At 44.8% G+C, this 22,138-nt stretch overlaps 1 protein-coding gene across 3 annotated transcripts in view; it reads left to right on the forward strand.

The window, feature by feature from the left end:
• The window catches only part of COL20A1 (collagen type XX alpha 1 chain), a 43,310-nt gene extending 22,374 nt beyond the window's left edge, over positions 1 to 20,936 (forward strand). For all 3 annotated transcript variants that reach the window (XM_086760585.1, XM_086760586.1, XM_086760587.1), the window contains 19 exons: positions 2,133 to 2,171; positions 3,425 to 3,563; positions 5,290 to 5,432; positions 5,821 to 5,930; positions 6,672 to 6,830; positions 8,540 to 8,617; positions 9,266 to 9,352; positions 10,807 to 10,860; positions 11,774 to 11,869; positions 12,350 to 12,403; positions 12,751 to 12,804; positions 13,148 to 13,201; positions 14,524 to 14,595; positions 15,487 to 15,522; positions 16,861 to 16,927; positions 17,510 to 17,698; positions 19,021 to 19,098; positions 19,927 to 20,082; positions 20,575 to 20,936. In XM_086760585.1, the coding sequence (XP_086616711.1) occupies positions 2,133 to 2,171; positions 3,425 to 3,563; positions 5,290 to 5,432; positions 5,821 to 5,930; positions 6,672 to 6,830; positions 8,540 to 8,617; positions 9,266 to 9,352; positions 10,807 to 10,860; positions 11,774 to 11,869; positions 12,350 to 12,403; positions 12,751 to 12,804; positions 13,148 to 13,201; positions 14,524 to 14,595; positions 15,487 to 15,522; positions 16,861 to 16,927; positions 17,510 to 17,698; positions 19,021 to 19,098; positions 19,927 to 20,082; positions 20,575 to 20,588 (1,679 nt within the window). In that variant the 3' untranslated portion in view covers positions 20,589 to 20,936. The remainder of the gene's footprint in view (positions 1 to 2,132; positions 2,172 to 3,424; positions 3,564 to 5,289; positions 5,433 to 5,820; positions 5,931 to 6,671; positions 6,831 to 8,539; positions 8,618 to 9,265; positions 9,353 to 10,806; positions 10,861 to 11,773; positions 11,870 to 12,349; positions 12,404 to 12,750; positions 12,805 to 13,147; positions 13,202 to 14,523; positions 14,596 to 15,486; positions 15,523 to 16,860; positions 16,928 to 17,509; positions 17,699 to 19,020; positions 19,099 to 19,926; positions 20,083 to 20,574) is intronic.
• Positions 20,937 to 22,138: the final 1,202 nt, after the last annotated feature.

Consider the following 22,138-nt stretch of genomic DNA (forward strand, 5'->3'; position numbering starts at 1 on the left):
AGCAGAAAACAGTCCTCCCGTAAGGGTGATGAGTCACCCTGTAGAATTTAATATAGCTGTTTGGCTCTGATAGCTGAAAAAACAATAGGAGAAAGATTAAATTCTGTACGTTTTATAAAGTAAAGTTTTTAAGAAGGGGAGATTATATGTAACAATGCTGGGAAAACTGTTGGATGTGCAGTAAAAGACTCAAGTGTTGATATGTAACCAAATTACTGGGAGAAATGGTCTGATGCTGCAGGAGTGAATGTTTATTGTACAGCGCATAACTGCATTTGGCTGGGACTTGGGGAGAAAAATAAAAACCGGAGAGAACAACAAGACAGCTGGAGTGCTAGGCTGGAAAGTCTAGGAAAAATCTTCAAAGCAGAAGTGCGTGCTGCCGGTGTCAGGGATCCTCACCCTGACTCTGATACGCTTTGTCTAAGCTGAGCTTTGCCAGATTAAAAAGCCATGAGCAGTCCAAGTGCCTTCAGCCTGGGAAGGGGGTGAGTATTGGCAAGGATGTCAACAAGAGGCACTCTGGGGTCTGGGGAAGGGTCAGAAAGAGCTCCCTGACTCCTGGGCAAGGAAGTCGGATACCTGGTAAATGGGTAAATTTATAGCCTGCCTACATGACTTTGGAGGGCTTTTTTTTTTTTATTTTAATTTTTTTTTTCTCTCTTCATCCTGCTTCAGTTCTGAGCAACGCTTTGCGTTCGATTTCTGGAAGGGGAAGGGAAAGAGCAGTGAATAGCTTGTAGACATAAGTCAGATCATCCTGGATGCAGGACACTGCTCCACAACCAGGGGCGGGTCAAGCTCAAAGAGATGGTTTTGAGGCTTAAGTTTTAGCGACTGATTTCTTAACCGATTTCCATAGATCCTGTCAATAGTTTCATACCAAATTCTACAGGAATTATGTAAAACTATGTATCAGGGTGAATAATGGAGGTCATGGCAACTTGTAAGTCTTTGTGTTTTAACTTTTGGCCTCAGCAGTCCCATGACCATCAAAATAATAGGTTTGAGTGCCCTTTCTTCGATGTATGCCTTGATCATGAAGAATGGCATTGAAAATCCTATAGACTTAGGAATCACAGGTGCCTAGGGGAGGGTAACTCACCCCTTCTAAATTTTTTACACGTTTTACAAAAGTCAGATATGGGAAATCGGAAGCCCTGCTTTTCTGATGAGGTATGAAATGGCATTGGTACAAGAATACCGATAGCAAGGCTGTAACGAAGGCTCAATGCAATCATCTGCTAGATTCTATTATACTGAGGACCTAGAAGACCATTTATGAAACAGCCCATCTTGTCAAGTGTCCTTGATTTTCAGGGACATTCTCATCTTGCGTCAAGCATTCCCTTTGTCCCAGCTCCATCTAGTATCCACGGCTTGGGATTTACATGGCAGCAGATAACTGAGAGTAGCATTCGTGTGCTGTTTTCTGAAACACCACCTTACCTGAGCCTTTTAAATGGAGAGTGCTCATAGCCATGGTGCCTCACGTTTCATCTTCGCGTTCCAACTTTTTCTCCTCTGGTTTTGTGTTCTGTCTTGTGGCACATTAGAGGACCAAGGGGATTTCTGAAAGGCAAAGTGCAAAACTGTCAAAACTCTTTGTGTTTCCCTAAAGAGTTCAAAAGTCAGAATATCAGGTTGTGGTACAGATTTTTGCTGTGTGCATTTTGAGTTTCCGGTATCAAATTTGGAACTGCAGATATCTATCTTTACAACACCATTAAGGAGCATGTTGCAGTAAAAGCACTGTTTAAAGAAGAAAAATAGTGTTTTGAAGTCTGTTTTTAAAGAGAAACTTGCAGAACATGATGCTTCTTTGTATTTCAAATGTAGGGTTCTATGTGAGTTAGTCAAAAGAAAGCAGTCATGAAGATGTTTGATGATGAAAGATAGTATTTTTTTTTTGTGATGAGCAAGTGAAGGAACAACCTTTATGTTTGCATAAACATAAGTTCTCTCTCTCCATATATATAACAATAACATTAAAGGCCAGGCTCTGAATTAAGCTGTAGTTTTACTGTGTTTTCCCATTGCTCTGCCTAGAGGAGCTGTGTTCATTTTGCTTCCATAATATCCTACAGTCTTTTTTTCCTTAACAGTTTTTCCCTTTTACTTTCTTCTCACAGCGTGCCCCACCATCAGCTCCACCAAGGGCTCCGTACGAGGTACAGCAGCAAACCCCTTGCACTCCCGGGAACGTGCACCCCTGCCCGGGAGGCTCTCAGGGCTGTTGCCCTATCTATGCATGCAGAAGCCAAAACAACCAAATCATAAAGCTGCAGCAAATGTTGGCCTCTCCTCCTCCTCCTTGACAGAGGTGGCAGGAGTAGCCCATTTCCTTAGCAGCTCGCTGAAACCATTACATGGCAGATTAACGATATTATAATAACATGAGCATATTACAATATGTTTAGAATTGTGACTCAAGCTTTATCTTCCATCTTTACACTGCAATATTTCCTGCATGTTTAAGGAAGTTCCACTGCCAGAATCTCCATATCGGGGATAAATGGCTCTCAAGTAGGTCATTTCCTTTGGCAAATTCCCCACTACTGTTGGAAAATGAGAAAGGAAAAAAAAAAAAAAAAAAAAAAAAAAGAGAAACTGCAGAAGAATGTAAACAGTGAAGGGGTGAGGGAATCCAGACTGAAAGGCCCGTGTTGTAATGAACTTGTGGCCTTTCCGTTTGCTGAAGAACGAGCTATCTCCTTCATCCCAGCCTGCTGCAAACTCAGATAAACGAAAAAAAAAGAATCCCAATTGCAAGATCTTGTCTTATTGAACAGAAAACTGAAACGAGAAAATGATTTGAAGCTTTGATGATGAGCTGGGAGAGGGAGATGAAGCTGCACGAGCCGGGGAGGCGATATCAGAGATGTCAGGGCAGAATCTCTGTAGACCGCAGAGGGCAGGTCACCCCGGGTGTCTCACAGAAACAGAGAAATGGAAATGCTCGTATTTTAAAGTTCTTTCCTAATATTTCTGACTCGTACTTATAAGGGATTCAGAGCAGAAATAATTTTCTCTCCCTGCCAGCAATTACTGGACTGATTCCACATCTTTTGATGATAAGATTTTTACATCTCATTGAAAAGGAAAAATTGTTGGAGAAACTTCTTTCTCATTTGTTTTTCACCCTGGAGATCTGGAAACACAATTGTGAAAGTCTCCATCTTTAGTCTACTCTTCTCTAAGAGGAGAAGATTACAGCAAACATGTGCAGAGGGTGCAGACACAAACTGTTTTCCTTGGCTGCCGCTTGCAGGGAGCTGGCATGGCATTGCTGATGCTCGTGTTGCTACGGCGTTTTCTCCTGTTGCCTTCTTCGTGCTAGCTACAGGCTGATTCTGCCCGCTCTGCAATCACACTTTTTACACTCTTTCCTAACCACTTATTTTTCTGTTTTTCTTTGTCCCAGGATTTGATATGATGGAAGCTTTTGGCTTAGTAGAGAAGGAGTACGCCTCCATCAAGGGCGTGGCTATGGAGCCATTCATATTCAGCGGCTCCCGTACCTTTACCCTCTTCAGAGACATTCAGCTCACCCAGAGGACCAGGTGGGAGCTGAGCTGTGACCGGTGCCATCCTCCTCATCATCTCATGCACGCACATTTGCTATGCTCACAGCAAAGGGACATCACGTGGATGAATGATGCAGCCCCACAGGCAGCTTCAGAATGAAATGATAAAGATGATGAGTTAAATCAAACCATAGGTAGACTGAAAAGAATGCCAGAATGTTTTTCCTTAATATATTAAGAAATTAACCTTTAACTTTCTTCAAGATGAGTACGGAATATGTCACGCAGAAGTTAAGGGGGTGTAATAGAGATATTCATCCTATTTTTTTTTGTGCAGCCAAACATTTCCACAGCGAGGTTTTTCCTTTCTACAGAATCACTTTTCCCAGCAGTGTTAGTTGCTGTGATGGAGACAAGGATCGTGTCATGTATGGACACTGCACCATTCCTCAGGCATTCTGTCCACAACCACAGGCACCCCAGTGATGGCAGTTTGGCGTCATGTTTTCATATTCAGTCCCTTCTCCCAGCATCTCTGTTTTGAAGACAGATCTTTGCTTTAGAAAACATTTGTCTCATGGCTGCTCTCTGCAGTTTGGTCCTTACTGATGAGAGGGAATAGCCACCGGCTCTGGGTTGTGACCTGACCCTGTTTTGCTGTGTACAAGACTTCTCCGCAGGGTCCCAAGTGGGCCAGGCAGCTCCCATGAGCTCAATTGTTTTTTTATGATTATAAATCAGGAATGATCTGACTCTTGACATTCAGTGCTACTCTGTTTAAAGCCTAATTACTGAGGCGCTCGTTCAGTTTAATCTTAGTTAAAGAAGCAAAGCTTCTTACAGTAAATAGAGTGGGGGAGAGTCAGAGAACTCTTTGCTTTAAACACTTGGAAAATTATGGGCAAAGCTTTAGGTTCAGCCTGTACACAAGGCTTTCAAGGACATTGCTCCTTCAGAAACACAGAGAGAAACGGGAACCTGGCATTACTTATGAATCAGTCCTGAAAAGATGCTTGGTGACCTGTGTATATGCCCATGCAAATGGGTCCTGTTTCAGAGCACAGACATATTTCAGGCATAACCAATTTCATCTTCCTCGCTGCTCCTGCCCGGTCTGCTCTGACAGGGTTGGCAGCGGCTGCAGAGGGAGCTGGGTCGTGCCAGCAGCCGCTGATGGGCATCGCTGCGTGGTCGCGGGTTCCAGTGCTGAGCCTCAGTTTTGCAGATGGGACGTGGGGACTTGGAGGGGCTTTCTATGGGCTCTATGCTCATCCCTGAAAGAAACTTGTACTTATTTTTGCCAAGGCTTAAAAGATTTACCCCATGCTACGTGATGACCACTCCTCCCTCTGGAAGAGGAGACTTGGGGGAGCGTTTTGGAGCCTGGAAGGGAGGTTTTGTAAGCTCCTGCTGGGCTCTATTCTGAAAAGCATTAAGGCTGCACTTGCTGTGTCTTGGCGTTCCCTGAGGCAGCTCTGGCAGTGATGGGCTGACTCCGACTGCTCCTCCTGGGTCTCCCCCATGGCATGAGGGGAAGGCCCTTGAGGGTTCATCACTCAGCGCAGGCTTCAACAGCCCAAGAGCGATGCACAAAATAGGGGCCAGGCTCTCTCCTGCTCTGTCAAGTTCAGCTCCGTTGGGTGAAGCTTTTCCAGGCCACCCAGCCCAAGGAACATGATGGATGAGCCCTGTCTGTAGGACGTTGCCCGCTGGCTCTCGCTTCTCTAAGCCACTGACGTTTGCTCGGTTTCTCTCCTTCCAGTGACATCCACCTCTTTGCCATCCCGCCCGAGCACACCATCAGCATCCTCCTACGCCTCCTGCCCGACACCCCCAAGGAGCCCTTCGCTGTGTGGCAAATAACAGATGAGGACTTCCAGCCTCTCCTTGGTGTCAACCTTGACCGTAAGGTTTCTTGTTGAATATGTTAAACTCAGGTATTTGCACACATTTCTGCGAGCAGCAGAACTCATTTTGGTATTCACTTGGGAAGTTTTAATGTTTTGTATTTTTCTTGTATAGCAACAGTTTTTGGGAGGCTTTGTGGTTGCTGCCAACCTTGCATTTTAAATACTGCCTAGTGCAATTAAAATATATATTTTCATTTTTATTCTACGTGTAACATATTCTTTATTTTTATGTATTATTTTTCTTTTGCATTGTCTAGAGGTATTTCATTATAATCTATGAAGTCTTTCACCACGTTTAAGCTTGTTTATTTACTATTATTCGTACGTGGGTGAAATCAATTTCTCTTAGTTCTAAGCTGGTATTTGTCCTATTTTCCCTGTAGCCAGTAAGAAATCCTTGACCTATTTCAACCACGACTACAAGGCTGATTTACAGGAAGTCTCCTTTGACCAGCAGGAAGTGAAGAAGATATTCTACGGGAGCTTTCACAAGGTCCTTATCAAGAGAGAGAGAAACGTGGCTCACGATCACACTCCAGTCTGAGAGTATTGTGCCATCAATGTGTATTGTTCCAAGTGAGGAGTGATTATACAAATGCTTTGTGTTTCAGATTGCTAGGGAACTGGCAAACCTATCTGACATGCTGAAGTTTATGACTGTAAAGAATGAAGGTTCATCCCATATTCAAAATATGATTTCCACATATTGATTTCTTTCCTTTTCCCCCAGAAACTCCAAAGCTGAGGGGGTTTTAGGTCTTAATAATCAGGAAAAATTTGAAAAATCAAACTTTTTTTTTTTTTTAATTTGGGATTTTGGTGACCATTTAGTGCTGAAAGAAAGGAAAAAAAATAAATGTAGCCTTGCAAGAAAGTCACCTTATCACTCATAACAGAGGTCTTTTTGGCCATCTATGTCCTCACAGCAAAGGTATTCCACCCAAATGATCTATCCGTATCTGTAGGCAGGTTCATTGCTCAGCTAGGTCTGAAAATTAAATTGTTTGATACTCCAGAAAAGCTTCTCCCAAGGAGAGGTGTGAGGAACATCAGGGAAAAGTGCAGTGTTGCACAGCAGACACCGCATATACTGAAAATTATCCCTGTGCTCATTAAAAACACACCGCCAGTAACAGCAGCAGTCTGGGAACTGGGCAGAAGGCATTTCTGTCTTTAAAAGATTTCTCCATCTCATCTTGGAGCTCCAACCCACCTCTTTCCGCCTGCCACCCAGGTCCACCTGGCCGTGAGCCACTTCAAGATCAAACTCTACCTGGACTGTAAGAAAATAGCGGAGAAACCTATCAACACCGTCGGCAGCATCTCCACTGCTGGCTTCGTCATGCTGGGAAAAGTGACAAGGACCAGAGGGCCCAGGAGCGGGTCTGCGTCGGTGAGTGCCCGGGGACGTGTGCTGTCAGAGAGCGAGGGGGCTTAAATCTGGAGCTGGCTGGGGTGGGCAGATGGAGAGGAGGGCCGCCTCGCATCGTTCTTGCCCTGAATGCCTCCGAACGTTGCTGTGACGCATGACTGTGTCCCGATCCCACCGATCTCTGCAATTTTAATGAGCTTTCCTAGCGCGGTGTCTCTCCCCCTCGCCTCCTACCTCTGTCTGAGCTCTGTGGTCAGAGGTGGTGGTGTGACCACATCCCGGAGGTGACTTCAGCTGGCTGCATTGTCTGGGGACCAGGGCTGAGGCTGAAGCAGACAGGAGGGTTTGGGAATTGCTTCTGTGAGGGAAGATCGTGCACACAGCCCCCACCAAGTGATGTTGGTGGCTGGATGTGCCTCAATCTCCAGCATCTTTGGGCTTGCCCATCTGCATGCAAATGATGGGAAAATAATCTGCAGTGTAGAGGCTCTGTGTCAGCTGATACGTGAAAAAAAACCCAACCCAACCCAAACGCTTGGTGCCTGCCTGTGGGCATGTCCTCGCTGCGTGGCTCAGGGCTGCAGGAGCCCTCTCCCTACAAGGGGGAACAATAAGGGAAAATGTGGATGGATTTCATGCCCTGTGACAGCCCAGCAACGTGGTCCTGAGGGCAAAACCACCTGGCAGCCTGTTGCCGTACTTAATCCACAAAACGGGAGTGTTAAATGTGTGGAGAATAAGGTGCAAGTTCATCACTCGCAACACGCCAGTGGGACTGTAGAAAATAATTCATGGCTTACGTGAAGCTTTTACTCCTTGGCTTTGCTTTTAGATTTGGGAGTAGAGGGGAAAGCAGAGCATCAGCTGATTTACAGCTTCTCTTGCCTCAAAGCAAGAGATTCTATGATTCTATGATTCTATGATTCTATGAAAGCAGCACAGTAAAACCAGTTTGTCCCGTGTGCCTCCCCGGCTGCTTCAGCCTGCAAAGAGAGAGGCAGAGGTCTGGGATATAGCAGGGAAAAAGCGGATATTGGAATTGCCTGTAAGATACGGGGTCAGCGCTAGAACAAACCAGGGGACAGCGCGTTCAAGCAGTATTTACTTATTTCTTAAATAAATCCTGTGGCAATTTGATCACACGCCTGTGGACAACAAGGCAGGAATCTGTGTTGTCCTTGTCCCTCCCCAATTCTCCCTGCTAACAGCTCAGCTAGACAGAACGAGCTAAATAATGAACAGCTTCGTGCCGTCCCTGCTCCCATTGCCGTTCAAGCGCAGCAGCGCTTCACATCTTCCACGGCTGTGCTGCCCTTGAGAAGACAGAGTGTCTCATTACTGGTCATCATGACACCTTATTTAATTCAAGATATCTTTAAATGTCGCTTGATCTACGGGGCTCATCTATATCTGTATGCTGCATGTCACACTCCTGGGCTGTACAGCTTGCTCGTTGTTAGATGCATGGAGTGGAAGAAAAAAAAAAGAGATGAGAAACGATGTCAAGGAAAGAAAAAAATCTCTGCCTTGTTATTTTGGTTTGGCCTTGTGCAGTGTGTGCTCTTTATTAATCAGGATGGGAAGATGCGTCAGTTGTGAAGGACGTGGTGAGAGAGACAGGCTGGGGGTTCTTCACTGAAGATTTTTTTTTTTCACACTTAAATGTAATGAGAGTTGGTGATGAACCATGTGTGCCGATATTCTTGTCAAACTCTCTTTTTTTCCCACAGTTCCAGCTGCAGTCTTTGCAGATCGTGTGCAGCAGCGTAGGGGCAGAGGAAGACAGATGCTGTGATCTCCCTGCGCTGGTAAGACAAGAGGGACCACTCTGCTAATTGACGTGAAGCTGGGGATGATGGAACAAGGCTGTGGCACTGAAGTGACACTGCAATTTTTTATTTTTTTTTTTTATAGATTTTGGTAGACTCAAGAGGGAAACAATTTTTTTTTTTTTCCTCTTCTCTTGGGAATATCGTCTATGTGTTTCCTTGGTGAAGTGAACAAAATTGTGTTTCCTTCAAAAAGAAACTCCAGATCCTAGTGCAGTGTACATCCCTTCCATCATGAACTCACCTGTGACAGCAGCCCTGACAGTCCTACGGCTTTGCTACCACCTCAGCCCTGAGTCACAGCATCCCCCTGCTCTTCCTTTCAAGTTTTCTTCTCAACACAGAAAGTTGCTTGTGGGGTTCCTTAGCAAGGAAAAAATTATCTTCCAATATGTGTTATGCAAATTTCAGGCAGGGTTGGTTCATATTTTTTTTTTGTCTAAACTGGTTATTTTTCAGAAAAATTAATCACTCGGTTGTTCACAAAAATCTCTCAGTGGAGCAGAGGAAACTTCAGTTTTTCTCCAACTGAAAGACTTAATTTTGAAACACTGAAAATGTCACCTGTGATCTATCCCTCTCTTGCTGCACAGCTGCTCATACCGCTGTGGCTTGCTGTCCTTTCAGAGGGACGAGGAGACCTGCCCCACCGTGGCCCCCGCCTGCTCCTGCGCTTCTGGCCGCCCGGGCTTGCCAGGACCCCCGGGACCCCCTGTAAGTTCACCCTTCCGTCCAGTACACTGCACACACCCCGTGTTGTTTGGGAATGCCAGGCGTGAGGATAATGCCCCTGGGGCACCGTGAGGTTTTAGAATTGTGGCATCATTTAGGCTGGAAAAGACCCTTAAGATCAAGTCCAGCTGTTAAACCAATGTGACTAAGTCCACCACAAGCCCTAAGTGCCACATCTACACATCTTTTAAATAACATTTTATTTGCACAAGGCAGCCAAAATCTGACAACCTGCCCAGAGCACCCCATTTCAACCACTCCAGGAGCTTTTCTCCTGGAAAATAACTGTTGAATGAACACTGGGCTCCTTGCTCAAGGAAAAGGCTTCAGCTCACCCCTTGCGTTACTGGGTTTAGCTGTGAATTCAGCTCCATGCTTTGCAGGGAACAGCAACTCGTTGCAGAGTAATTACGTGCTCATTCCGGTGGAAGTTTAATTACACGGCACGCTCCGCTATCACAGTTTGCTTCAATATCCTAAGTGCATAATTACCAGCTTGCGCTGCCCCGTGGTTTGAGCATCTCCGCAGCACAACTCTTTAAAGAGCACGGCTCGTTTAAGCATTAGAGAAAATACAGTTTTGACACATAACCTCATCCTCGCGCCGCTAAGCCCTTGGTGATTTACTGCCGTTACAAGAGCACTTGTTGCTATTTTTAAAACTCCAGTTAGCAGGAGCGTGTCCCACCCTGTGTTTATCGCTGTCCTCAATGAGTGTTTCTGACCAGGTCCAGCTGACTGCTGGAATGAGCTTCTGGGTGCTTCCCAAAGCTCCCTGCCTCTAGTTCTTAATCTGAATCCTATCCTTTTTTTTTTTTTTTTTTTTTTTCCCCTTGATTCAAGAGTAGAGACTTTCAGATTAAGATGTCAAAAGTTCATAGGGTCCTGGTTCATGCTTTCTTCTCTCCATCCAGCAGTTATGCAGAGGCAGAGTTACGCCAGGTCTCCCTAGAGCTGGTTGCTGCCCCCAGTCTCAGCCTGGGCCTGTTCTCTTGGGATGATGTTATAAAAACCAACATGGTCCCAAAGGGTTGTAGACATGAGCCCCTCTTTTTAAAAATTTTTAATTTTTTAAATTTTTTTTTTTAATTCTTGAGTGTATTCCCATGTTTGTATGTGACCCCTTTCCCATTCTTTGCCTCAGCATGGCTTTGCTGGGAAGCTGGAGGGAGGAGGTTGACCAGGCTGACCCTTCATCTCTCCCCACTGACGGCGACTGCAGCGTACCCACTGCCGGTCATGGAGGCGCTGTGCTGTCCTCTCTCCTCCGCTTTTCCACGTTTGCTGGATGACTTGGTTCATTTTCTCCTTGCCTCCATTTGCCGCGAGCTCTCTGGGGCAGGACACATCTTTCTCTGTGCACAGCAAAGTGCACCAGCTTACACTGCAGTAGAGATTATGATGTTGGTAACGGCAGCTTTGTGTCCCGCTGGCAGGGCAGCCCTGGGAGGAGAGGACCGCAAGGAGAACAGGGGGAGCCCGGGCCCAAGGTGAGTCCTGATACTCAGCACTACCACTGGCTTTGTTTGCTTCGGGCTGCGGCGGAGACGGGATGCAGGAGAGCAGGATCCTCTGTTAGTGAAGCTGGATGCGCTCGTTCCCGATCTGAGCTGGAGACCACATCACTGCAGCAAACAGAGCCCTAAGAACTGACGCATTGAGGAGGATGAGAGCACTTAGTATTAATTAAACGCTCAGTTGGGCTTTGGAAATTGAGATGATGGGCCTGATTGCGCTGAGTTAATGCAATGTACGTGGTCAGCAATGTTCTCCGAAAGCAGCCTTGCTGGAAAATGGTCAGTCTTTGTGCTGTGCTTGCTCTGGCTGCCAAGCCCCCAGACTAGGCAGATTGGTACCGCTCCGGGGCAGGGCGGCACGAGGAGTGAAGCAGAATGAGAACCACACAAAGCCTTCAGGAGCGGCCCCGAGGTGAGCATAGGGAACGGCTGGGTCTGAACCCCCAAACCCTGGGGACTGCTCCGTTGATCAATGCAGAGCAGAGCCAGACCAGCCCATCGCTCCCTGCTTTGGGCTAACATCTGGGAAAGCAGCGTGGTTACAGGGGAAATATTTTGGCGAAGGAATGAGAATGGATGCAGATCTCAGCCACAGGTTGAGGAACATTTCCCTTTGCTCTCTGGCCACCTTGAATAACGGGAATGGCCGCTGCTTGGGAAGGTGAATCTTGCTTTGCCATGCAGCTTTGCTGTCCTCTCCCATGAAAGATGCACCAAACCCTTGGACCTAAAAGGCAAAGGCAGCTGAGGTTACTAGAGATCCCCTCGCTGTGTCCTGACTCCATCGCTGGTCCATGCTGACCCGGGTCACTCAGTGCAGCCCACATGGACAGCAGACACTAATGACTTTCTTTCTTTACGTTTGATTTCTTGTCTTTGGCTTTAGGGTGAACCAGGCCCACCCGGACAAGTAGGGCCAGAGGGTCCTAGTGGCCAACAAGGCTCTCCAGGTTCCCAAGGAATCACGGTTCAGGGTCCTGTGGTATGTGATCTCCTCCACCGCCTTTTTTTCTCTCTTGCTCTTTGGAATATGTCTCAGAAATGGGTGTCTCAATAAAGCCCCCAAACGTGACCTATGTATTTACATCATCCTTAGTAACAGCTGGAGAGCTGCACTAGGGAGAGATGATGATCATTTTTCCATGCTGAGGAGGCTCCGCACTTGGTCATTCTGGCAAAAGACTGCTTTTGTCCAGACTCCTCCTAACATGCCTTTAATGAAAACATCCCAGTGGAGTTTCCAGGCATTTTCCTTTGCAATGAACATCATTGCTTGGCAAGGAGTGGAGGTGGAGGCTGCCGTGTGCATGTCTGGGACGGCAGACGTGCTGTGGTGGCAAAGTTCACTGTAGCACAACAAAGAGCAGGAGCAAGCCAGGATGTGGATGTGGAGCAGCGGGATGCTGTTTGCCTCAAAGGATGCTGTAGCATGCCTAACTATGTGCTTCTGTTTTAATCCAAGGGACCACCAGGAATTAAAGGAGAGAAAGGAGATACTGGAAGTCCTGGCATGCAGGTAATGGTAGACACCATTCCTTCTAATAGTCTCAAATATTTGCCCATTTTCCCAAGTAACTACTTTAAGTAAGATTGAAAAGTCATAGAGTTGTTACTGTTGTCTACTTGGAAGCCGTCTTTCATTTTGGAGTGTCATCACCTTCCCAAGGGAAACTGTGAGTCAGTTGATAAAAGAAAGATAGAATTATTTGGAAGCTGTAATGCAATTAAAGGTGGGATAACAGTGATTGCTCTGTTTAATGGATAACTCTGTTCCTTCTTCCGTCTTTTTGCGTCCTCTGTTACAAGCTGAATTAGGGCAATGATAATTAAATGCCAACCTTACCCAGCAATTCTGATTTACAGGGCATTCCTGGTGTGCAGGGAGCTCCAGGCAGGGATGGTCTTCAAGGCGCAAAGGTAAAATATGTCACCTCCGAGTTTTCATGCATGGGTGCCTAAAATTCTGCTGTCAGCGTACCAGCAGAGAACCAAAACCTCCAGCTCTCCTAATGCACTCGGTGCACACATGAAAAGTCTTTTCACAAAGCCAGAGGGATTGGAAAAAAAAAAAAATACCTTGGGTCATCTCAGGTTTGGCCAAGTTTGACCAGGTGCTACCCTTCTTGCCTGCTCGGGGGATGCATTTTTCACCCATTCCTAGCAAGCTTCTGTTAAAAACACTATGTGGAAAAACTGCCTCAGTGCTTACTGGGTCTCTTTGAATCCTCTCGTTAATAAACGACTGGATTTGGCTTTGCAGGGGGTGAGGGGACTAGAAGGCACAGCTGGGCCTCCAGGACCTCCTGGACCAAGGGTGAGTACTCACTATGAGTGATGCACGTCGAAATCTGTTCCTCAACAAGGGCTGGTGGTTTCTGATGGCTAGCTGTGCACGGAGATGCTTGTTTTGCTATTTTTGCTTTCCTGGTGCTACTGTTTTTCAACTGTTGATTGAGTTTGAGGTATATGGGCTTGTTAGACTGAAATCAGCAGGAACTGGAGGATGCAGGAAGGTGTGAAAGGTTTCCCCCACATCATTTCCAATATCTAGTGCTGGGGCAGTATGTAGACAGGTGTATTTGCACTCTGTTGTGCCCAGGATAGTAGCACCTTAAGATTTACATCCCTTTGCTAACTTGAAGGCACCACAGCCCTTCCAAGTTCCGTGAAACAGCTATGCCTCACTTTACATAACTGAACCAGATTTGGTTTTAGATGATGGGTAACTTGATAGTTACTGATTCTCACTGCTGAATTATAAGGAATTTGTCAGTCCTGAACAGTATAAGATGCAGATTGCTCACTGCTGTCTTTGCCTGAGACTCCACAGTGGTTGTGGTGAAGTCAGGCGTGGGAGCTAAGGTTAAATTCAGCTTATAACTTTGACTTGCTCATCCTGGGAAGACGTGGAGCTGGTGGGGTTGAATCTCAGTTTTCTAAATACGAGGAAAGCCCTGTAGCCTTCAGAGCAGGCTCTGAAAGCTGTTCTGGTGCTGCCTTGAGGACTTCTTTCATTTTCACTGATCAGAAGAGTTGCTAATCTCTTTTGAACTTAACATAATAGCTGGAAAATTATAAAAGAAAATATTTCTGCTGGTTGCTTTTGGCTTATTTCTTTATTTCCTTTATGGCTCCAAAGGGCATGGAAATTTTACAAAGCGGAGATGACCAAAGAAGGCACTTCCCCCTCTCTAAGCTGCTGTTACTGTAGTAAATTATCAGAGGCAAATACAGGTCTTAAAGGAAAAAGAGAACAACAGCGTAGTGTTAGGAGGCTGAAGAAAAGGGTTATGCTCTAGGCTATGTCTTAATCTGAATACATAATGAAGGATCTAAAGCCCGTAGGGTAAAAAACACATTGCAGTTTGTTGGCAAAACTCAGCTTTGCTGGCTGGACTGTAATTGAGACAGTAATAGGAAATGATGTGAACGTGACTCATACAAGATATACTCTTAACATTGGACCCATGGCTGGACTGGCATAAACCTTAAGGCTACAATGCCCTTGCTAGAGTCCTCTAAACTCAAACTGCTGGTGCCCCTGGAGCTATAGGGAAATGTCAGCCTTGAACAGAAAAAGAAGAAAGTTAGGGAATAACTGGACTTTTATCTGTGTCTTGTAATTAATGTCTGCAGGGTTTCCAAGGAGTGACAGGCTCCCGAGGCAGCAGTGGAGAGAAGGGACCTCCGGGTGACGTTGGGCCAACAGTAAGTTTCTGCTTTTAAGTCTCAAATATGGCCAAGACATGAAATAATTGAGTGGAGACAAGCTGTTCCCACAGCAGCTCTCCCTCAGAGTCTAAAGAACAGTTTAAATTCACACTCATCCTCCTTAAGGAGATGTCTGGATATGCAAAGCCCAGGTTACTTGACTGTTGGTAAAGCATTTAACAAATCCCACCGCCTTTTGCTCTCTGTAGATTCACAAGCTACACAAAATCCAACATCCAAACAAATTTCTGGTGTAAGATTCTAGAATAAAGCAAGAGTGTCAGTCCTGAGCTGGAGTAGCCAGCACTGGGCTTGTAGGTGCAACCACAGGTCTAGATGTCACAGTTATTTCTTCTTCTCAGATCTTGAAAGCCACCTGTTGTGTTGGGAAATCTGTTCTAAGACTGTAGCTGAGGAATTTCTGCATTCCTGTTGAGGATGCTTTACACTGCTGCTCCAGCTGCTCTTTTATTATTATTTTTCTTAAAAAAAAGAAAATAAAATATTCCTGTGAGCTTGAAGTTCTCCTAGTGCTGTCATGAGGTCAAGGAAATGACGAGAGTATGGGAAACAAACTTTTTGCTCCGTCACCAGTAATGTAACCCACATCCCCATTGATTTTTTTGTTTGTTTGTTTGTTTTCTTCTGCTCTTGGCCACAAGAGGAAAATTTTTCACAATGAGAACAGTCAGCCGTTGGAATAATCTCCCAGGGAAGTGGTGGATTCCCCAGAGTTGGACACTTTTAAGATTCAGCTGGACAGGATGCTGGGCCATGCTTTTGCAAAGAAGGGTTGCACCAGATGATCCTTGAGGTCTTTTCCAACATGGTATTGTGTGTATGATTCCTTTCCCTAGACTTTTATTTTTTTCTTTTCTTTCCTTGTAGGGGCTGCCAGGTCCAAAAGGAGAAAGAGGAGAGAAAGTGAGTTTTTGCGCTGCTTGGCAACACCACTGTCACTGTATCCTACACTCAAAAGAGTGGACGTGGCAACGTGCTTTGCAAGCTGTGCTTACACATGTAAACCTTCCCAGTGTTGAATAACTTCATGTTAGCTCTCTGTGTTTCCATTCCCTGCACTGGCTATGCTGGTGGGACATAAATAATCCTGCAGCAGATGGGAGCCCGCTTGTGTCAACTGTAGTAATGCAGAAGAATTGCCAACTGAAAATCCATTCTCTGCTGGGAAGGAAAACCCGAAACCACTGGACTTGACTGAGCTGCTCTTTTTTAATCTACCACATAAAAGGAGGCTCATTTGTAGTAATCCTCTGGCATGCCCCCGCACAGCGCATTTGATGTCAGGAGATCTACGCTGCCTTTGAAGGTTATTTTGTTGGGACAGGAATTTTTTTCTCATCCTGATTTTTAGTTGAAAAGCAACCCGGTGTCTTTCTAGGAGTCTGAGTCTCATTGCAAGGTTGACTTTGTGAATTAGCCTTCAGACAGGAGTGAGCTGCTTTTGACAGACTGATTTTGTCTCAAGTTAATGCTTCAGTATTAAATTTTTTAACACCATTCTCATTCTGTTCCCACCAGCTTTTCCTTTTCTATACTTTTTTTTTTTTTTTTTTTTTGCAGTGGAACTTTCCTTTTTCCCTTCCTTGAGTGTTCTGTCAAGCTTTTGTTTAAGTCTGGGTAATCTGCACGTTGATCCAGCCAGTTATATATATTTTATAAATGTTTTTGGAAGTATGCAGTGTGATAGTTACGAATTTTCACAGATAGAGTTAGTGGTTATTTTTAAGCAGCTTTTTACATTTTTATAACTTTTCCCTACTTTACTAAAACTTTCTAAAGAACCCTTAGATATGATTTATTCAGAATGCAGTAACGGTAAGACTCAATATTCATAAAAGATTTAGGCAAAGATAGGATGTTGTAATATCTGATTGTATTAAATGTTTTACATATCATAGAAATTCAGTTATAGACTTAGCATCTGTTTTGATAAAATTTGAGAGTGAAATTTACTCTCCCTTTTTTGATTGCTTCGGTAATTATTGAGATTCAGTCTGGACTTTTTGATGTGCAGGAGAAAAGCAATTATTGATGTTTCCCAATTTCAATTTTATGGCTTCAGAGATTTGTGATAAATAAATAAAGCTGCAGTTCACGGTAATTAATGCTGTGAAGTCAAGCTGAGAAAAAGAATGGGCAGAAAGCTATCATGCATTATGATATCGATCCTTTTAAAAATATATTAATACTTCCTCTTTTTTTAATTTTTTTTTTTAATTTAAAAAAAATGTTTCACTTTAGGGGGAACCACAGTCCTTGGCCACAATTTACCAGCTCGTTAGCCAGGCTTGTGAGCGGATGATTCAAAGTGAGTATAACCAGCCCAGCTCCCCAGCGTGTTCATGCCTCTCCAGCAGCGGTGAAGAAAACCAGAGAGGGGGACAGCATGAAGCTGTAGTGACCCAGGAGCTCCTCCATCCTGTGCCATGCTGAGCACCACGCACAGGAAATGTCCCAACCCAGGATCTCAGTGCTACATTGGTTTTATTGGGTGCCATTCACATAGAGACCTGTGAAATATTTCTTAGGAAAACCCTCTGGCACTTTGCAAAGACTCCTGTACTTCTCAAATGGAAAAGCTTGAAACTAATCTGAAACAAATTATTCATTTGGTGTTTTGTGCTGATTCCTCTTGAGATGAGGCGCTCTTGGTAAAGCTCCTGGGCTGTGATGCGTGAAGAGAAGCAGCAGTTTGCTCAAGGTCAAGCAGCAAAGTTATGATTCAGCTGCCCATCTTCCTCTTCAGCTTCTAGCTCTTTCGGTTTGGACTGACAGCTCTGTAGCACTAGCGATAGTTTTAAGTACCTTTTTAAAAAACATCCTCTGATTTTTGTCTCTTTTCTCGATTTCACAGCCAAGGAAACATTAATTTTCTGTCTTCCCTTCTCAGCTCATGTTTTGAAATTTGACTCATTCATTCATGAACATGCAAGGAAGCCCGTTCCTGTTTGGGAAGAAAAGTTAAAACCAGGAGAACCCGGACCACCGGGTCCTCCAGGTCCCCCTGGGAGCAATGGAGAAAGAGGAGAAAATGGCATCCCTGGACAGCCGGGCAAAGATGGGTACCCTGGAGAAAGAGGTATGGACAGAAGTGTTTGGAAGCATTTTTGGCTGTATCTTTGATACTTTAACTAAACATTTCAGAGCCTCAAGCAGTACTGTGAAGATAACCCATGATATTTTGTCATCTGATTACTATTTTCCTTTTGGACTTCTCTCTTCTAGGGAGAGTAACCCAAGATAGATAGCTCAAAGAGTAAGGATAAGACAGATGCAGCCCACTCTTTTTGCAATCTCTGCTTTGAGAGGAAGGCCAGTTTGTAGATTTTGAAGGATGGAGAATTTTATTTTAGAGGACAGGAGGCTTTTCCTGCAGAAAGGCAGAGGAAACAGCCATTTGGATGAAGATGTGGTGGTGGAACGCATCACCTCTGGGTGGAAATGACAAGTCTTGGAAAACATTGAAGGAAGGCATGAGGCAACTGAAGTAATAGTGAAAGTGGAAGTAGGTTTCTGGAGCAGTAGTTCCAACAACAAAAGCCTCACGCTTGAGAAAAGAAATGGATTAATGTAATCTCAGAAAGTGGCATCAGTTATTGCGCATGAATGAGTGAATGGTAGGAATAGATTTGCTTGAATTTGCAGACAATGTTTGTCAGTGGCTCGAGTAATTGTCTGTCAAAATAAAACTAAAAACGTTGGTTTCAGCAGTGTTGTAACACCTCTGAGTAACTCGAGACCTTCTGTTTAATTCCTTACTTTAGCACTCTTCAGTCGTAGCTAGCATCTGCAGAGCTTATGAAAATGTCACTTTAGAGAAAAGGGAAGGAACAACCTGCAGATGTTTCCAGCCTCCTGAGCAATGAGATGGGAGAAGACAGGTCTCACTGAAAAGCCATCTTAAGGACTGATCAAAATATTTTCATTTTTAAAAAAAATGAAAAATGGTGTATTGTCAAAATGCACCTGTTTCTCTGAGATGTACTGGTTTTGCAAGCAATTTAATGAGAAAACAGCAAGCCTGAGGTACCAGCACCCGGTCACCAGATGGTTCAGCTTTGTGATTTGTCTGATCCATGTGAAGAGCACAGGAGTGGACCTCACACTCAGGCTGGTGCACTAACACCGGTGCTACTAATTTCTCTTTGAAAAATCTCATTTGTCACCCACCTCAGGCTGCAGAGCAATGCTGGTTGGAGCCCTGTTGGTCATGGGCAACTGGTCGCTCTGGAAAAGAGAGTAGATGCCCAGACAGAATTAAAGGAAATGGATATTTCTCTGTGTTGCCGAGGGCTGTGACTCTGCTTCATTTCAACACCTAAGAAGAGGCTGGTGCCAGCATTAATTCAGGGTGAAATTCAAAATGCAGTGAAGTGACACTTATCTCTTCCTTGTGATTAGGTGCCCCGGGGCTCAAGGGAGAAAGAGGAATGCCTGGAGCCACTGAGGAAGGGATCCAAGGACCCAGAGGCAGAACAGGTAGAGTGAATACAACCTCTTTGTATTGACCCAGTGGAGCCATCCAGAGCTCACTGGCTGCCAGATTCAAAGCATCATTTCAGCCTTAGGACCGCTGTGGTGGGACAGCCTGACCTTCCCACCGCAGCACTGTTGGCAGCATCCTGGATGGTTCCTCTCTGCTAGGACAGAAGAGAGAACTCTAGGCAGCCTCCTCCCTCTGGTACCTATTTCCAGGTAATGATGTATTTTGAGGACCCAGACATATCCAGGGAGTTTTAGCTTTGCTGCCTTTGTGCATGCAAGATCAGATGCTCAGGAGATAGAAACTCTGAAAATTCAGCTCATGAAACACAAGGGGTTTTGACTAATCTGTTAGGATTTGGTGTACTCCTCCACCCTGATCCCTGTTGCTTGGAATCAGTGGGAGGTTTGCCACTGATGTAACAAGCCAGGCACGATCAAGAAAACGTGGTCAAACATATTCTTCTGTATTTAAATTTTTGTAGTTGTGTTGTAAAGACACAAAAAAAAAAAAAAACAATGACCTTGCAATGGATCCTGGGATTAAGGTGATTTTCTGCATTGATGCATAGGTTGATTTAGGATTCTCGGAACCAGGCTCAATTTTTAGCCAGGTTGGGCACCCTTGAGGTCAAGAACAAGCCCTCTGGTTACTGGGATCCAGAAGAAATTTTCCGACTAGCAGGTCCTATTTTTCCACCAAAATGAGGAAACAATACCCAGAAAGTTAACCACCATGTAGGATGCAGAAATACAGAAGAGGTATTACACTGAAGCAGCGCTGAAGTAGATGTGCTACAGCTTACAGTGCTTTTCCTTCCTCAGGCCCACCAGGAGAAGTTGTGCTGGGGAAACCAGGTCCAAAGGGCTACCCTGGAAATGCTGGTCCTCAAGGTTTTCCTGGTGTCAGAGGGCAGCCTGGACAGCCTGGATATCCAGGAGGTTGTGATATCTCTGGATGCTATGGGGCAGGCAGAAGAGGTAAGTCTTGACTGTCTCAGTGTAAAAGTTATGATTTTAGAACTGGTCTCTCTGATTACTTCTCTTAAGCTAGGCAGAGACCTCTGTTCATCCTTCAGCCCTCCTGAAGAGCCTCCTTTGCAAAGGAATGGGGATGATTCACTTGCCGTTCGTATGGATAAAAGCCAGTCCAAGTGACTGCTCCTCAGCATCCTTCATAGCCCAGCATATAGCTGCAGCAGTAGTCGAGCAGGAGGAATGATCATGGGGGTATCTTCAGTTCTTAATGTTCCCAGCAATATTTCCATGTTGGATAGAGTAGAACAATATCTCATTTCCTACACATATATTTCATGGAGGCTCAATTGTACAAAGTCTTGGGAAATAAAGAAAATCACTGGCACTGAACAAAATATTTACAAAAGAAAAGCATTAATTCTACACCATTCCTTCTCAGTACTTGACACTGATTTATTTATTTGTTCAGTGGCCTCATCTCCTTTCCACCCACAGATTTCATCCCCTGACAGCCAGTCGGCAGGCAGCTGAAGACATCACTTTGCCCTGGAAATCTCTGGGTGAAAGCTCCACGCACTTTGAGAGAAGCCGCAAGTTGAACACCAAATGCTTTGTTTGTGGGTTTTTTTTTAATATCCCATCACTTCTCTATGGACAAGTCCATCCAATACTGATGCCACCAAACCAGCCTGCATTCAGATGAGCCATCCGTCTCTGTTTTCCAGCACAGGACAACCGCAGTGTGCAAACTCACGTTGCATGTCCCACAGCAACACAAAGACCCTGTCAGAGGTGCAGGCTGACAGACTTGTAAGAAAAAAGAAATAATGTATTGAAACACTCAGAAATAACAGATATTTTTTTGCCCATTTGTCTGCTTGTGGTTTATTTCTGTCACTTGTTATTCTGGGTCCCCAGCACAGAGAAAAACAGCACCTCACGCCCAGAGATGCAAATCCACTGGAGCAAAACTTCATTTTCTGTGGGATGATGGGTAACAAAGTCTGACACCATTCCGATTGCCTCTGCTTTTGGCAAAACACTGATGGCTTCCTTGCAGGGGTGTTGTGTACACGAGATAGCGTGATAACCTTCCCATGATGTGACAAACCGCGCCGTTTAGCATCGTTCTCTGGGGCTTGGTAACTGTCAAGCAAAGCCTTAGATCAGACAGAGCAGAGCCAGGTACCCAGAGATGGAGATGAACCTACCGGCCTTTTCCATCTCTGCCTCCTGCAGTCTGAGGAGCTACTTTACATTTTTTTCGGGTAGAATATTGAATAGCTCTGAGTCTGACTTTCATCTGTATGACGTGGAGGTGATTGTTGTGTTACACCTCTCTCCTTCTGTGAGCCACAGTCTAACGTGTACCCGCAGCAAACCGTACAGATGCTGATAAAAACGTGCCTCCTCCTCTGCAATCGCTTCTTTAGGCTGTGCTTGGTTACACACCTTGTAAACCACCCTTCAGAATCCAAATACGATTTCTTCTTATCATTATGGACAAATCTCACAGAATTAACAATTTTTGCCAGAGGAACATTTGAACATATCAGACTTGTATGGGAGTCATCTTACAACAATAGTAACATAAAAATGTGATTACTGCAACCTGTAGGTATTTAAAGTAGTCCTTGGCTTAATGTATGTTCATCCTCTACAAACTCCCAAGAATTAATGTTTTCTGTATGACATACGTTCCCTCTTGAAAATGTAGGAAAATACAGACAAATACCGTACTGATAGAAATAACATTTCTGCTCACTTTGGAGCTTTCCAGAGTTGCCTTGACATAAAAAGTAGAAATCTTTCTAGCATAGATGAGGTGTTGCAGCAGAGAAAGCTCCAGCCAGAAGCAAAAGGAGAGGTCAGAGGAGCTGAAGTACACAGCGCGGTGGGAATGCGGTGTTTGGAAGAGATGCGCTCGTCAGGACAGGCACCGTGCATCCCTGCTGTGGAGCTGTAGGTGTTTCTGTTTACAGAGGTCAAAGAGCTTTTGGTCTGTGTTTTCTCTGTTCTCTGAAAAATGAAGGCATTCTGAAAATAAGCCCACCAAACC

The sequence above is a fragment of the Chlamydotis macqueenii genome, chromosome 16 (assembly GCF_036417535.1).
Source record: "Chlamydotis macqueenii isolate bChlMac1 chromosome 16, bChlMac1.mat, whole genome shotgun sequence".
In the NCBI taxonomy this organism is placed as follows: Eukaryota; Metazoa; Chordata; class Aves; order Otidiformes; family Otididae; genus Chlamydotis; species Chlamydotis macqueenii.